This window comes from Callorhinchus milii, unplaced genomic scaffold (genome assembly GCF_018977255.1).
Source record: "Callorhinchus milii isolate IMCB2004 unplaced genomic scaffold, IMCB_Cmil_1.0 Scaffold4, whole genome shotgun sequence".
NCBI lineage: Eukaryota > Metazoa > Chordata > Chondrichthyes > Chimaeriformes > Callorhinchidae > Callorhinchus > Callorhinchus milii.
In genome coordinates, this window is record NW_024704745.1 from 49,217,514 (window position 1) to 49,234,070 (window position 16,557).

The 16,557-nt window shown below is 40.6% G+C and overlaps 1 protein-coding gene across 2 annotated transcripts; it reads left to right on the forward strand.

Annotated features, from left to right (window-relative positions):
* Positions 1 to 699: 699 nt before the first annotated feature.
* On the forward strand, positions 700 to 14,655 carry LOC103183513 (galactosylgalactosylxylosylprotein 3-beta-glucuronosyltransferase 1-like). 2 transcript variants are annotated; one of them, XM_007901049.2, is made up of 4 exons: positions 700 to 865; positions 7,485 to 8,014; positions 12,521 to 12,817; positions 14,569 to 14,655. In XM_007901049.2, exons 1-4 carry the CDS (start codon positions 754 to 756, stop codon positions 14,653 to 14,655), a joined length of 1,026 nt encoding a protein of 341 aa, XP_007899240.1. In that variant the 5' UTR covers positions 700 to 753. The 2 variants fall into 2 exon arrangements, with proteins under 2 accessions (XP_007899240.1, XP_007899266.1); XM_007901075.2 differs by lacking the exon at positions 700 to 865 and adding an exon at positions 6,308 to 6,819.
* The last annotated feature ends 1,902 nt before the right edge of the window (positions 14,656 to 16,557 follow it).

A 16,557-nucleotide genomic window follows, 5' to 3' on the forward strand; every position in this document is an offset into this window, starting at 1 on the left:
ACAGGGAAGGCTTTCAAAAGGAAAATGTTATAATAATGGGAGATTTGGGGGAAATGAGGGAAAAGGTGGTTTAAAAAAATGGAAACTTATCAGGTAGCACTCTCGCTGCCTCTAAGTCAGAAAGTTATAGATTCAAGCCACACCACTGGACACTGAACTCATAAAATCTAGAATGACACTCCAATGCAGTGCTGGGAGTGTGCTATATTGTTGGAGGTGACGTCCTTTAGATGTCCCTTCTGCCTGTTCAGGTGGACATTAAAATCCTGTGGCACTATTTGAAAAGAGAAGGGAGTATCCTCTCAGTGGCCTAGTCAACAATCCCCCAGAAAAAAATAATCATTCAATCAGCTGTTTGTGGGACACTGCTATACACAAATTGGCTGCTGCATTCGCCTACAAAACACACAGTTACCACACTTTACAGTAAATTCTATGAAGTACTTTGAAACATCTTCCTGACATGAAAGACTCTATAAAAATGCAAGGATTGTTATTATTGTTATCGCATTACATGAGTGGAAGGCCCATGTTACAGGAAAAGCTTGCCAGTGCACCTTTACGAAATGCCCAAACTGTTATATTATTTAAAGATTTTGCAGCATCTTTCCATGCATCATAAATGTACGTTTTTTAAATAAATATAGCCGATTATTCTCTTAGATCAATGATGTTTCAGCGATATCTTTGTCTTGCATTTCAAGGGACAGATGAAGAGATAAGGTACTTTTTCCACTTCAAGCTCACTACAATATGCCAAGACGCCGAAATCTGCTCACCGCCATCCTCATTGTGTTACCTTGGACTATTCTCCTAACCATCTGGCATCAGAATTCGGGAGCTCTGTACCTCGGAGATCCAAGAAGTATGTGATTCTTAGCACCTGCCACTGTTTGTTCAGGATAGAGTTAAGTCCACGTGTTCCTTTCTTGGTTTAGTAGTGAACATTTTTATATTTTACATTTCAAACAAAAAGACAGGTGCTGTACAGCTACAGTGAGATTCATCTCGATGTTGCAGCTAGATGTGTGCTACTTGATTCTTTGCACTACTATCAGTTGAGAGATGTATAGCCTTGATTTTTCCATCTGTAATTCACCAATGTAAGAATTCAGTACTGGTTCTTCCAGTTGGTGCAGTAACAGTGCCCCACAGAGGCAGCACTGCAGAATTTTGCTGATGGTGTACTCTACAAATATAAATTCTCAAGCTCAATAAATGCACTTGTGCAAATGAACATTGGTGAACACTGACAAACATTCACTAAGTAATTTAAGACCAAAGCGGAAACACAATCATGTGGGAAGAGGCACATTTGTCATTTGGGAAGACTGTACATGTAATAAATATTGTTCTTCTGTATCATTTGCTTTAAAATGCTGCTGTCAGTGCTACCTTAACCTGCAGTCTGTTGTAAAGTAGATGTAGCATCTCAGCTACCACAATATAAACTAGAGGAAATGATGCTTCAGCTGCATGGAGTCTTAGTCAGGCCCCATCTGGAATACTTCAGTTTTGGGCACCTCACCTCAGGAAAGATATATTGGCACTGGAGGAGGTGCAGCGCAGATTCACCAAAATCATACCAGGGTTTAAAAGGTTAAATTATAAGAGCAGGTTGCATAAACTTGGTCTGTATTCCCTTGAGGTTAGAAGATTAAGGAGTAATCTGATCTAGATGTTTAAAATGATAAAAGGATTCTATTGGGTAGCTACAGAGAAATTATTTCCTCTGGTGGGGAATCCAGAACAAAGGGGCATAATTAGAGCTCGGGCATTTAAGAGTGAAATCAAGAGGCTCTGACATCCAAAGTAAATATAGTGAATCAAAATTTTAAAACATATGACCAGGACAGCTTAGTGCTGAGTGGATCTGAGCTTCATTCAGAGTTTACTGAACTAATTCTTAAAAAACTCAGTTCGCTCTAATTCTACTTGATGTAGAATGTGGAGACACAAGAGACAAATCAATAACTTCCTAAATCGATATCTTCTTACGTTCCAGTAGAGTTGTTTTCTGTTGCAATAAGCTTTGAAATGTTCCTTGTGTGTAATACTGTATTAATTTTAGCAGTCAAATGTAGTTACCATCAGCAGCATATATTCATCCTAAAATTATTGCACCAGCTCTCAGCAAATAACCAGATAATGTGCTTAGTCTTCGAACAATATCTGTATTTGTACAATGCTTAAAGTAAAGATTAAGTACCAGCTTTGGGATTTCCTACTTTATGAATAGAAATAATCTTTATCCTACCTTATTGCATGATGGAGTTGTGTTTTGTGAAAAGGCACAGTGCCAATTGGGAAGATAGATGGTAGATTGGGAAATACATGTAATAAATATTCTTTTTCTGCATTGTTTGCTTTACAATGCTAATTCTAATGCTCCTCAGCCTGTTGTTGTTGTGATAAACACGCCACACAGTCCAATATATACTCAACTTTGGGGGCCAAACATTGTTGGTGGGGGGGAGGGGAAGGTCACACTACAGACCAGTTGATGTATTCTATGATTCGATGTATTTAATTAACCACTGCCGCATTCTTCAATAATGTCTTAGTTAACACACGACAAGCCACAATGTCTACAGTATCTCATAGAAAAAACACTTGATGGTCTAAAGAAAAACAAAGATTGAGAACTACAACAGGACAATCAGTATACGAATGATAAAGACAACTGGAGATTTCTGGTATGACATCTTCTCACACAGGCATGATCTGGATTTCCAATATTTCTGATTTACTAGTTGAATTCATTTTGCCTCAAAGCCTTTAGTCCATATTTAATAATAGGGGGTGTGGGGACTAATGATGCAAAACAGACGCACCTTTCCTCTCTCTGGTCTGCCTATTTTGTTGCAATGTCTCTCCCCCCTTCCCCCATTTGTTTTGCATTATTAACACCTCTATTCCCCTGGTCTGTTGCAATCCCCACCTCTGTTTTGCATCAGTAACACCTCTTTAACCCATCATACCCTGTCCTCTACCCCATTTTCTCCTTTGTCTTCCTTGCCCTGCCTCCCCACTGTCTGTTAGCCCTTAAAAGCCTCTCCCTCCCAACGTGCCCCAGTTCCGATGAAACATTGGCTCACTTTCTCCATAGATGCTGCCTGACCTGCTGAGGGTTCCCAGCAACTTCTGTTTCTGTTTCAGATTTCCAGCATCTGCAGTATTTTGCATTTTGGTTAATCTTTAATGAGTTCAACACACAAACAGCAATGACATCCTAAATGAGTTGTAAAATGACACCACTGGATGGTAATGTCATGACATTGTAAAAGATGTTTTCAAATAAAAATAGCAATGGAAGCAATACGTGCTCAGTTGCTTGCATTCTCACCTCTGAGACAGAAGGTTGTGGATTCCAGCCTCATATCAGGACTTTGAGCTCACAGTGTAGGTCAACACTCCAGTGCAGGGCTGGGGAACCACAGCGTTGTTGAAGGTGCCATCTTTTAGATGAGATGTTAAACTGATGCCCTGTCAGTTCAGGTTGATATTAAATTATCTGGCCAATAATCCTCCAGATAAAATTAGTCATTCACTTCTATATCAGGCCTCTTTCATCCATGACATATAATAATAATCCTAATAATAATAATCCTTGCATTTGATATAGCACTTTTCACGTCGGGAGGACGTCCCAAAGCGCTCCACAGAACACACTGTAAAGTGAATTGACTGTATATTTGTGGGCGAACGCGGCAGCCAATCGCGCACAGCAATGTCGCACAAGCAGTCGTAGATTGAAAATGACCAATTTATCATTGTTTTTGGTTTTTGGAGGGATTATTATTAGGCGTGTGGAGTAAGGAAACTTGCCCAAGGTTACGCCCTGCCTGGAATTGAACTCAGGTCTCTCGCTTGCAAAGCGAGTGCTCTAACCACTGAGCTACAGAACTCTACGGATCCTTTGATCCACGGATACATCACAGAATCATACGGTAGAGTCCTATAGCTCAGTGGTTAGAGCATTCGCTTTGCAAGTGAGAGAGCTGGGTTCAATTCCCGGCAGGGTGAAACCTTGGGCAAGTTTCCTTACACCAAATGCCTGATAATAATCCCTCAAGAAAAAAACCCAATAATAAATTGATTACTTCAATCCACGACTGTTTGTGGGACACTGCTGTGCGCAATTGGCTGCTACGTTTCGCCCACAAATATACAGTCAATTCACATTACAGTCTATTCTGTGAAGCTCTTTGAGACATCTAGAAGACGGGAAAAGCGCTATATCAAGTGCAAGGAGTATTATTATTACAGCGCAGTAGGAGACCATTCGGTCTGTACCAGCTCTTTAAAACCAGCTATCGAATTCAATCCCACTCCCCCGCACTCTCCCCATAGCCCTGCAAACTTGTTCTTCCCAAATAATTATCTACTTCTCTCTTAAAAGTTGATATCAAATCGGCTTCCACCATCCTTTCCGGCAATGCATACTAGATCCGAACAACTCGTGTGAAAATATTACTCCTCTGTTTCTTTTAACAACTATTTTAAGTTAGGGTTACCAACCCACCCGCCAGTGGAAATAGTTTCTCCTTGTTCACCCTATTGAAACCCTCTTAATTTTGAAAACTTCTATTAAGTCTCTTCTTAATCTTCTCTGCTCCAAGGAGAATAATTCTAGCTTCTCTAGCCTCTCGTGTAACTGAAGTCTCCTACGCCTCCTATGATTTACTTCTTACTTTCTAGCTGCATTACCTTGTCTGTATGGAACTTCATTTGTCAGAGATTGCCCAGATGACAATTGTATTGAGTTTGTAAGATCATAGCTGCCTTTTCAGATTCCATGGATCCTCCTAACTTTAAACATGAACAGTAGAGTCCCCTAAATGGATCTCTGAGACAATTTGTTCATGCAGTTTTATTTTTGTTTTGACATTTTTTCTGATTACATCCCCTACGTACATTTAATTCCTCACACTGGAATCTATCTATTAATATGACCCAGAAGGCTTCAAATCCCATGCAACTCCATTAAAATTGTTCTTGTTTAAAACCCTACTTAAATGTTGCTTGTTCCTGAACCGTGTGCAGAAGCACAACAATCATAGGTGCCCAGTGTGGGAAAGTCATTGTTGTCCAGGACAGCAATACATCTGAAACTGCCAGGAAGAATCAATAAGTGGCAATACCACAATCCCAGTGTGTGCTAGGCCAGGGCAACTAGCAGAATATGCAGAAAGCAAACATAATGAGAAAAATGACAACTGTGAGCCCCACTCCTCCTATAATAATAATAATCTTTGAATTTGATCACGTCTTCAAAACGTCTCAAAGCGCTTCACAGAATAAACTCTAAAGTGATTTGATTGTATATTTTGTGGGCAAAAAATATCATTTTTTAAAAAATAATGTGCTCACCTTGTGCTGTTGCTGTCTCATTGAAAGCTTCAAACAATGAGAGGCTCCTGAAATCTTGATGCTAAATAAATGTCTTATTAAGACAATTGTGCCCTTGAGTAAAAGGAACAGTTTTCAATTTGCATTATGAGGAATGGGAAATTAGATATAACAGCATTTGATTGCATTGCATTATCTTCTGTCAGGAATCAACTAGCCTAATTACCCTGTTTCACAACTTGGTGCGAAAGTTGTTACAGCTGCTTTTTAAAGTGCAGAAAACCAGGAGGTCATATTTGAATATTTTAGGATAAGCTTATGATTTTCGATCACTTTTTGCACTCTTAAACGAGGCATCGACTAACACCAAAAAGAACAGTTGGTGCTTTACATAGCAGAAAGCGATAAATGTTCTCTCCCAGCAATAACATATCGTTCTCTCCTAATTTAAACAAAATAAACCCTTTAGAACAAGTTAGGAAGAGAAAGAAGTAAAATAGCACAAAAACTCTTGGAACCGCTGGCTGCATCAGTGTCATTGCTCTAGTTTATCTAAAAATGGTCTCTTCAAGTCTCATGCCCTGGGGAGCCATTCCTTCCCCAGTAACACACAGATTTGCCAGTCAGAATAATGAATGAAAACATGTTTAAATCATTGCAATAAAAACAACAACAACTTATAGTTATATAGTGACCTTCATAAAAACTACCATCTTGGAGCACTTTACATGGCCAAGTTTAGCTAAAGGAAATTAAAGCTGATCTAGGGCATGATATCTGGCAAGTATCAATCTAAACACAATCAGAACATCAGTGGACCTGAAATCAAGGATAGAGGCATTAAGTTATAATGTCATACAACACATGGTAAAAAATTTATTTTAAAATATACACAGACAAAATACTATGTATTGCTTCTAATATCATAAAACAATTAAGACTAATTTCTGGCTTGTTTTCATAAATCAATAACATTCTGCCAACCTCGATCTTGCGAAATAAATGACTCGAGTGGAGTTTGATCAGAAAATTACAAGACAAAATACTAGGCAGATTAAGTGAGTGGGCGGAACTGTGCCAGATGCGTAAATTAAAGTCATGAGGAAACGTAGCACATTTTGGAAGTAAGGTTGTTAGATGGATATACATTCTAAACAGTGACGTACTTGGGAAGAAAAAGTAATTTCAGGGTTCAGGTTCCGTACAGTACAGTATTTAAAAACTATTTCATATGCATTGAAAGAAATCAAAAGCCTAAGATCGGCTTTACAATAAGGGGTCTGAAATATGAAAGCAAAGAACATCTGCTGTGGTTGTTTAGAGCAGTGGTCAGTCATTATTTGAAGTATTGTGTTCAGTTTTAGGTGCTCAACCTTAGGGAGAACAGAATAGTTTTGGAGGGCATCAAACAACGATTCCCCAGAATAATACCTGTGATGAAAGGGTGGATGTATCATGAGAGGTCAGGTAAATGTGGATTATATTTATTTTAACCTCCTTTAGAGTTGACAGGGTTAAAGGGTAACTTATGATTTTGGCCACTTTTCCATGCATTTGTGCAGCTAGGCCTGTTTCTGTATTCAATGTCTCTTTATAGTCTCCAAAGCTGTGACTGTGACCTGCAACGATAGTGAAGATAATCAACAAATAAACTGTTCCCTACTGGCTACAAAGATGGCACTGTTTTTTTTTCTTTAAGACTTTAACTAAGTCACTATTCTGTAACGCAGCAGCTGAAAGGCCGATTTGCTTGGAAGCCATCAGCCTCACTGACAAGCAATCCAGTGACGGTGGCTGTGGCACTTTCAGCTGGGTTTGGGCACAAACACCATTCAGAAGTCAGGGGATGGTGATATTTAATATTTAATAACACAGCATAACCTTGATCCTTAATCAAGGAATGAAATGTAATTAGAAATATTGTAACTTTGACTCCGTGGAGTATTTGACCCCGATATCAGGACTGATACCTCTATCTGCTAATTTGTTACAGATTGCACTTTTTTAAAATAATATTCACCCAGATCAACTGTAACTATGTGACTAGAACTAAAGTGCAGGGAGCCTTCTGAGTGTCATCAGAGCTTCTCAGGTAAATATTACCTTCTCTGTTGTTGATGTTTTCTTTTCAGGGGACATTGCTAATGGGACAACCAAAAGACCTATTGCCAATCACTCGCATAGCGGAGAACAACAAACTGCCTGTGTGCACCAGGAAGCACCATTTTCTCAGCAGCTGATCAAACTGGAATATGTTTACTTCAGACCACCCCAATGGTCAGAGACCCTACCGCCCCTCTACATTATAACACCAACGTACACCAGGCCCGTTCAGAAAGCAGAACTGACCAGACTGGCCAACACTTTTCTCCATGTGCAGAACTTACATTGGATTGTGGTGGAAGACACTCCTCGGAGGACCAGCTTAGTAGCGATACTGCTAGAAAAAAGTGGCCTAAATTTCACCCATCTGAATGTTCTAAGTCCAAAGAGCGTGAAGCTCAGTCTTGCAAAATCATCACCTCGTACTCCAAGAGGCACCTTACAGAGGAACCTGGGGCTGCGCTGGCTCAGAGACAAGCTGCCTGCAAACGACTCAACACAGGGGGTGGTCTATTTTGCTGATGATGACAACACATACAGTTTGGAACTTTTTGAAGAGGTGCTTTTATTTCAATCTACACTCGCTTTTCTCTTAAACCAGTGCTAATGTGTTTACTTCCCTTTGATCTAGTTTCAAGTGTTCCAGGAAGCTATCCCACGTGAAGGGCGCTATATAAATGCAAGATGTTGTTGGGTGCTGACAGTATCACACTCCATGAATGCACTTTACATCTTACGGAGCCAATGCGGAACCTCAGCGTTCTGTCCTTCATCCCCCACATCCATGCCATAACCTGCTCTGCCTTTCCCCACCTCCGCAACACTGCCCGGCTCCGCCAATGTCTCTCATCACAGGCCGCAGAGACCCTTACCCACATGTTCATCACATCCAGGCTTGACTATGCAAACTCTCTGCTTGTTGGCCTCTCCAGCGCCTCCTTACACAGGCTGCAGATGATCCAGAACTCTGCAGCCCGTGTCCTCTCCCGCACCAGGCTCTGCGATCCTATTACCCCCATCCTCGCCCGGCTCCACTGGCTTCCCATCACAAATTTCAAGATCCTGGTCTTCACCTTCAAAGTCCAACATGGCCTTGCTCCCCTCTACCTCTGTGAACTGTTAACCCCCTACCAACCTGTCAGCACCTTTTGTTCAGCGGGCTCCCACTTCTTCACATCCCCCACCTTGCACGCCCCACCATTAGTGGGCAGGTCTTCAGCCTCTCTGCCCCCACCCTCTGGAACTCTATCCCACAGTCCCTCCACCTTGCACCCTCCCTTGCCTTCTTCAAGACCCATCTTAAGACCCTCCTCTTCAACTGTGCCTTCGGTCACCCTACCCTCCTCGCCCTCCACCCCTCCTGAACGCAATCACCAGGTCAGGTGTGGATCTCTGACTGTCCAGCACCCTGGGATGTCCTCCTGACCTGAAAGGCATTATACAAATGTAATGTGTTGTTGTTGTTGTGTTTGCAATTAGCCCACAACTGGCAGCCGCTGGTCATTAGATAAGGTTGGGGACAGAGTGACAATGGACTGAATGGCCACATAACAGCAATATCCTTGGTAAAGGTGTGACTATAGACTGTGAGAATGTGGAATGCAATGCCACAGAAAGCCATTGATGCAGTGATTGGGATGTGTAAAGGATCTAAATATTTGGAAAAAGTAAAAATACCAAAGGATAAGCAGAAAGAGTAGGGAAATGGGATTAAAAGATCTCCTAGTAAAATGGTGGAACATGCTCCATGGGTTGAATGGCCTTACATTTTTCCTTATGCTCCTTTTGCAAGTTCTATAAAGCTACTATTATTATGATTTATGCCAACTTAAGAAAAAAAACATTAAAATAATAATCTCTGGATTTGTTATATAAAACATAAAATCAGAACATTTTAAAGTGCTTTACAGAAGGGAATTATAATGCAATATAATAATCTTTAGATTTGATATAGTTTCATTAACATTCAAGGGGATTCACAGGATCACTACAAAATTGTATTTTGTAGGTGAATGTAGCAGCAAATGATTGCACAATATCCCACTGACAGCCACTTTTCTCTTAGGCTAGGACACTGGGAGAAACTACATTCTCGTTTCAAATAGTACAGTGGAATTTTAACATCCACCTGCACAGCCAGGTGGGACCTCAGTTGAATATCTCATCAGAAGGCAGGCATATCCAACAATGCAGCACTCCCTCAATATTGTATTAGTGTCAAACTAGACTGTGAACTCAAAGTCCCAATGTGGGTGTTGAACTCACTACCTTTAGCATTTGTTGTGGTACTATCTGAACACAAGTGTTTGATAAATACCAGCTGTTGGTAGAATATCCATCCAGGTAAGTGGAATCACTTTCTCCTAACTTGCTCAACACCATTTGTGGGGAATGGAATTTTTTTTGAATGGCATTTTTGTTGATGGAATGATTTCTAACATTTTGGTTTAATATTTATTTTACGGGTTTGATCTAACTAAAAAGGGCAAAATCTGCCATCTCTCTGCCCAATCTAAGGCTAATGATGGCTTAAAAGTTAATGCTGGGCTGGAGAGAACGTTTTGCCTATCTTCAATAGAATATTTGGTTACTATAAAGAGGAATTGAAAAGTGGCTTGTTATATTTACATATAACATTGGTTAGTCCACAGTTGCCCTAGCACCAAAGTTCTATATTTGCCTCACAGCCAGTGATAGGTTTAACACTACCACATTCCTAGGACTGACTAACAGTATTCACTGCAGCAGAACATTGCATAACAACAACAACAAAATTACATTTGTACATGCCTTTCACGTCGGGAGGACGTCCCAAAGCGCTGGACAGACAGAGTTACGGATCCGAGCAGGGGGTCGGGGTGGGGGAGGGTGGAGGGCAGGGGCGGAAGCAGGGAGATTAGAAGAACGGTCAAAGAGGAGGGTCTTGAGGTGGATCTTGAAGGTGGCGAGATGGAGGGACTGCGGGATGGAGTTCCAGAGAGTGGGTGCAGAGTGGCGGAAGACCTGCCCGCTGATACTGGGGCGAGCAAGGCGGGAGACGTGAAGCAGGCTGGAGCCCGCTGAGCGGAGGGAGCGGACAGAGTGGTGGGGGTTAGGAGGTCGGAGAGGTAGGGGCGAGCAAGACTGTGGAAGGCTTTGAAGGTTAGGACCAGGATCTTGATCTGTATCCTCTGTGTGATGGGAAGCCAGTGGAGTTGAGCAAGGATGGTATTGATAGGGTCGTGGAGCCTAGTGCGGGAGAGGACACGGGCTGCAGAGTTCTGGATGATCTGCAGCCTGTGGAGGGAAGAGTTGGTGAGGCCGATAAGCAGTGTGTTTGCATAGTCGAACCTCGATGTAATGAAGGCGTTTATGACGGTTTCGGCAGCCTGTGGTGTGAGATAGTGTCAGAGCTGGGCGATGTTGCAGAGGTGGGGGAAGGCAGAGCAGGTCATGGTGCAGATGTGAGGTAGAAAGGATTAGTTGAGGGTCAAATAAGACCCCAAGGTTCCGGACTGGCTTAGCAAAGTGGAGTGTGCAACCATGGAGGGTGATGCTGTTAGCCTCATACATAAACTAAGCAAGTAAACACACAAACTAATCAAGACGACCCGATAACATAGGAATTTAGCAATAAAAAGGTATTGAGGCCACACTAACTTACAATGATGTGTTATATAGGGTGTTGCTTCCGAATACAATTTCCACCTCCCAGTTTTAAGACCTCAGTGTGAATCCAAATGGTTATCTGGGAGCACAACAAAAATCCATTCCTTTCAATACATAAAACACAAGAACATTAGGGCTTGCCACGCTATTTTGTGACAAACTATAGAACAGAGCAGTGTTCCTGAAGAGATCACTGGGAATTCTAAGCGTTTCTCTCTTCCAGTAAATTCTCAAAATTGATACAACACACGGGTATTACATTATGCATGCTTGTTTGTAGATGTCTCTTATTAAATCCAAGTGAAGAGTGCTTTACTTGTTTTTATGTTGCACATAAGTTTGCCACTGTCTAAAATGATGCTACTTTGAGTTTTCGTGTCGTGCATGACAATATCAGAGCTATGCTATGTAACAATTATATTGCTTTGTGTATTTTTGCTACTGGATGCAGGTAAGGGCAACGGTCCAACTCCAGGATAGGTGCCGCAGTTTCCTCTCACTGTGGTGTTTCCAGAATGAAAAACTCGCAGCTGTCAGCAGTTGGCGCATTTCATAATTCAAGTGCCTCAGATTAAAAGTTTATGCGAAGTCTCTGTCTCTGGTATTTGTTTTATGGCCACAACTTTATGGCAAACAATGTTATTTTCTCTGCACATTCCCAATGCAGTTTGATTTGGTTTCCTGCAGTGATCTCCTATGTTCGCACAGAAAATGTGTACATTCTATATCTGGAAGGGATAATTTAAGCACAGACCTGGCTGTGCTAGTGAAGGAAAAATGACTTCTCATAATTTGTGCCTTGCTGAAGCAAATCTCTGTTTGTGTTTGTTGTGACATTTTAGCTCTTAAAACACATTCTGTGGATTTAGTGACAGTTAGATGTGAAATATAATTTCAATTTATTGAAATTTGTCAGTAGAAAGGAATTATGTTGTTGCTCTGCTGTTGCCCATTCATCCATTTGTCCAAATTGGGCCTGCTGAGAGCACACTGGGTGCATTAAAGCACAACTGTTACATTTTGTGATCTTTGAAATTTATCAGCTTTCCCATTTTATTTCCTAATAGTATACGTTGGGACAAAACTAGTGGATAAAAACAGAGGAGGTAATATGATATGATACAATCTAATTGCTCTTTGAACAAGCGAATGCTTAGGCAAAACAGCAACTTACACCCATCATGTCAGAGAACAAAACAACAAAGAGATAAGCAGTCACATGTAGAAAGGACACCATCTTTCTCTCTGTCATGTTTCCAGATTAACAGACTCACTAATAGTATCAAGTGGAGGTTCAGACAGTTTTCTTACTGCTATTTTAAATTTTAAACACTGTCACATTTTTTTAAAATCAAGATTTTTTTCAAAGCGCTAACTGAGAATGTTTCCTAATCATCCTGATGCTTGATCTTCACAGATGAGATTCACGAAAAAGGTTTCAGTGTGGCCTGTCGCATTTGTTGGTGGCCTACGATTCGAGTCTCCCAAATTGAGTCCAACAGGGAAAGTCGTTGGATGGAAAACAGTCTTCGATCCAAACAGGCCATTTGCAATCGATATGGCAGGATTTGCTATCAATGTCAAGTTGATTCTCAAGAAGCCTTCAGCCAACTTTCAACTGTATGGAGTCAAAGGAGGGTACCAAGAGAGCAGCCTGCTGCGGGAACTTGTAACAATGACTGACCTGGAGCCCAAAGCTTCGAATTGTACTAAAGTAATATTTCAAACAACACACATTTAACACAGTATTTTTATCCTTTCGTTGATTTGCAACTGGAGAGCTAATTTTTGTACAAAAATATTATCTCTTGAGAGAAAACTATGCTTTTAACCTGAAATTGAAACTTTAGGCTATTTGTATTGTCAGTTGATGGAATCACGAAGCGGGTAGAACGTCCACTATATTATCTTTTAATATTTAAATGTTATCATTCGGTTCCTCATTAGAACCACCATAATAGCAGCATCGAAAAATGATGAGCCTCAGTGGTGGGACAACAATAACAATTTGCATTTATATTGCATTCATCTTGTAGGATAATAATAAATAATAATTCTTGCATTTGATATAGTGCCTCATCGCGTCTTCGAGATGTCTCAAAGCGCTTCACAGAATATACTGTAAAGTGAACTAGACTGTATATGTCGCGGGTGAAACTGCCTCAGAACAGTGCTGATGACAAGCAGGGGAAGGGGGAGATGATCATAGGCGGGTTTGAAGAGCATCTCCAACATTGCAAAAACCCCCACCCCCACCCGCACTGCATTCCATACAGAAAAGTAATCTGTACAGAAAATGAAAAGGACTGGAGATTCTGGTTGATAATAAATTAAAGCTATCACAGCAGTGCTCAGTAGCAGTGAGTAAGGCAAACCAGATGCTGGGCTATATTAAAAGGGCAATATTGAGCTGAAATAGTGGGGTAATCCTGCTACTTTATAAATTGCTGGTGTGACGCATTTGGAATACTGTGTTCAGTTCTGGTCACCGCAATATAATAATAATCCTTGCATTTGATATAGTGCCTTACCATGACTTCAAGACGTCTCAATACGCTTCACAGAATATACTATAAAGTGAATTGACTGTATATTTTCTGGTCAAATATAAAAAGAATATTGCCATGATTGTGAGGATACAGAGGAGGGCAACTAAAATGATTGAGGGGATGGAGGGACTGGACTACGACGAGCGATTAGATAAACTGGAAATGTTCACACTCGAGAAGAGAAAGTTGAGGGATGGTATGATTACCGTCTTTAACATTTTGAAGGGAATAGATAATGTAGACCATGATAAGCTGTTTTATCTTGTACTGAATAGTAGAACCAGAGGGCATAGCCCATGATTGAAGGGGGTAAATTTAGAATAAATCTGCGGAAACACTACTTCAGTGAGCGAGTATTAAACTTATGGAACAGGCTGCCTAAGGAGACAGTGGAAGCAGAAAATGTAATTTGTTTCAAGAATAAATTAGATAGATTTCTGCTAGAAAATAATATTTCAGGATACAGTATATAGTTTGGTTCAAGACGTATCCAGCGACTTCCAGAATGGTGGAAGGCGAACTAGATGGAACTTGGTCTTCTTTCGCCTTGCAAATTAATATGTTCTTATGTTCTTACATTGGATACTATACAGTCCAGGTTGGTCCAACCGGCCTGTGGGCGAATTTCAACCGCCCCCACCCCCCCACAATTTTATCTGACCCACCCGCTCCCTCCATAAATCATAAATGGAAGGGAAACACAAAAATATTGCTTATGAGACCCGCAGATGTTTCTCAAAAAGGGCATCTGGCCTTCAGCAGTCAAAAGGTTGGACCATCCTGGCCCACTATATTCTGTGAAGTGCTTTGAGATGTCTATACGATGTGTTATCAAATGCAATGATTATTTCATGATTCTATTATCATTCACAGTGAGCACCAGCAATCACTATTCCCTCTGATGTCTGTGTTGCAGGTCCTGGTGTGGCACACTCGAACAGAAAAGCCAATCCTAATAAATGAGGGGAAAAATGGATTTACTGATCCAAAGATGGAGGTGTGATCTGCACTGAACCAGCTGTGCTCTGTAAGTCACATTCTATTACAATGGCTGTATCAAGATTTCAACTCAGTTATCAACTAATTTTATTTGGGGATCTTGATTTCTCGGTTTTGGTGACTTAGTGGAACTTGGAGCCCAAAATCCCAGAACTGGATTCAAATCATGCTCAGATCTGGTCTGCATTTCTCCAGGCCCTGCTATTACTCGGAAGAATCAGATATGCAGTTATTAATAATCTTTTACAGCCCATAGATTAAAACTCAATTGATTGTAAAGCTGAGCTCCTGCTGTACCATTAAACACAGCCTCAGTATGACCTTTTTAAGTAGGGAGCAAGTCTGCATGTCTCAATTCCTGTATTTACCTGCCTGAATGAACATTATCTATTTTCCTAATTAATTAAACCAGGACTCAATTAAGAGACAGCTTGATTCCACAATTGGAAGACTGCAGGTGGGCATTCTGAAAAAAAAGATCAAATGAGCCAACGGGGCTTCTTCATTCATTGTTCTCTTGCAATCTTCTGAAATCCCCAGTTTCAGATGTGGTTTCTTAATCAGTGGTGGCCAACCCGTGGCCCACAGGCTAAAAGTGGCCTGTGGGGCAATCAAGGAGTGACCTACTGAACATTTGAACTAGTCGAGCTGAGTCTTTTAAATCAATGTACTGAGCAGCAATATTTTTGGCGCGGCCATAAATTAAGAAATATTCAATCAAAATCTTTTTTTTTCGGTTGTCCGCCCCAAAAGGTTGAAGTGACCAATTTATTACTTTTTTTTAAGGAATTATTACCCTCGGAAAAGCGATCCACCATTTGACTAACAACCGGGTTCCTATCTACTGTTAGGTAAACAGAGGCGTGCGGAATAAGGAAACTTGCCCAACATTTCACCCTGCCGAGATTCAAACTCAGGTCTCTCGCTTGCGAGGCAAGTGCCCTACAAATACTTTAAAGGAAAACAGATGTGTGACATTTTGATAGATCAGAAATACTGCTTTGGACTGAGTACTAGACTTCCTGGATGTAGCTTTAGTTCACCAAACAGAAACAGAAATTGAACACATCAAAATCCTGTCACTTAACCTGTTCCTTTTGAAAAAATGATGAGCATTCACCAAATAATATGTGTGTTCACCAAATACTGACATTAATAGAATAAGTAATCATCCCTGCAGCACTTCACAGAACTTCACAGAACTTATTTAAGTGTAGAGGCTTTATGTGCTTTGTAGGTGTCTATTTACTCAGCATGGAGCAAGATTCAAACCAGCGAGCTTTTGGTTCAGGAGGAGCAGCTCTATCCCCATGAAGCTTATATTATAGCATTAACCCTCCACAGCAGTTATGATTTCTCTATGGATAAAAATTGTTTCTTTCCATTGTTTTCAGGTATCTTGTGAAGATCCTGCTGCTGGATTGATTTACACTAGGAAAAAGTTGCAATCTAAACTTCTCTTCTGCACAAGTTCTGTTTAAGCTTAACGAACGCTACAAAATCAGCTACTGATATTTTATTTTAAATTATTTTGAAACAATAGTGTACTCTTGATCATTTTCATTCTGATCCTTAGTTTTCCACCTTCTGATAATTTAACGCTGGTTAGCTAGTGGAATTTAATGAAACATTTATTTCATAGAGTCATTCACATGGTGGGGGTGGAGGGAGTTGTCTCATTATCTCTAAATTTAATTTCCAAATTAATAGTACATTGCAGAATTGCAGCTGTTTTATGATTTGAACTTGATCAAGTGGCTACATAACTAACTATTGACTTTTTAATATTTAATTATTGTCCTCTTGCCTTCAGATAAGGCTTGAAACAATTTTCTGAGTACTCGGAACAATTCCAGTGAAATCAGCAGTTCAGGAGCACATGAATACAAATAACAATCATATCACC

Coding starts and splice junctions, on each gene's coding strand:
- LOC103183513 (XM_007901049.2), top strand. CDS start 754: ATGCCAAGACGCCGAAATCTGCTCACCGCCATCCTCATTGTGTTACCT. Junction 866..7,484: donor GTACCTCGGAGATCCAAGAA/GTATGTGATTCT, acceptor TTTTCTTTTCAG/GGGACATTGCTAATGGGACA. Junction 8,015..12,520: donor GTTTGGAACTTTTTGAAGAG/GTGCTTTTATTT, acceptor TGATCTTCACAG/ATGAGATTCACGAAAAAGGT.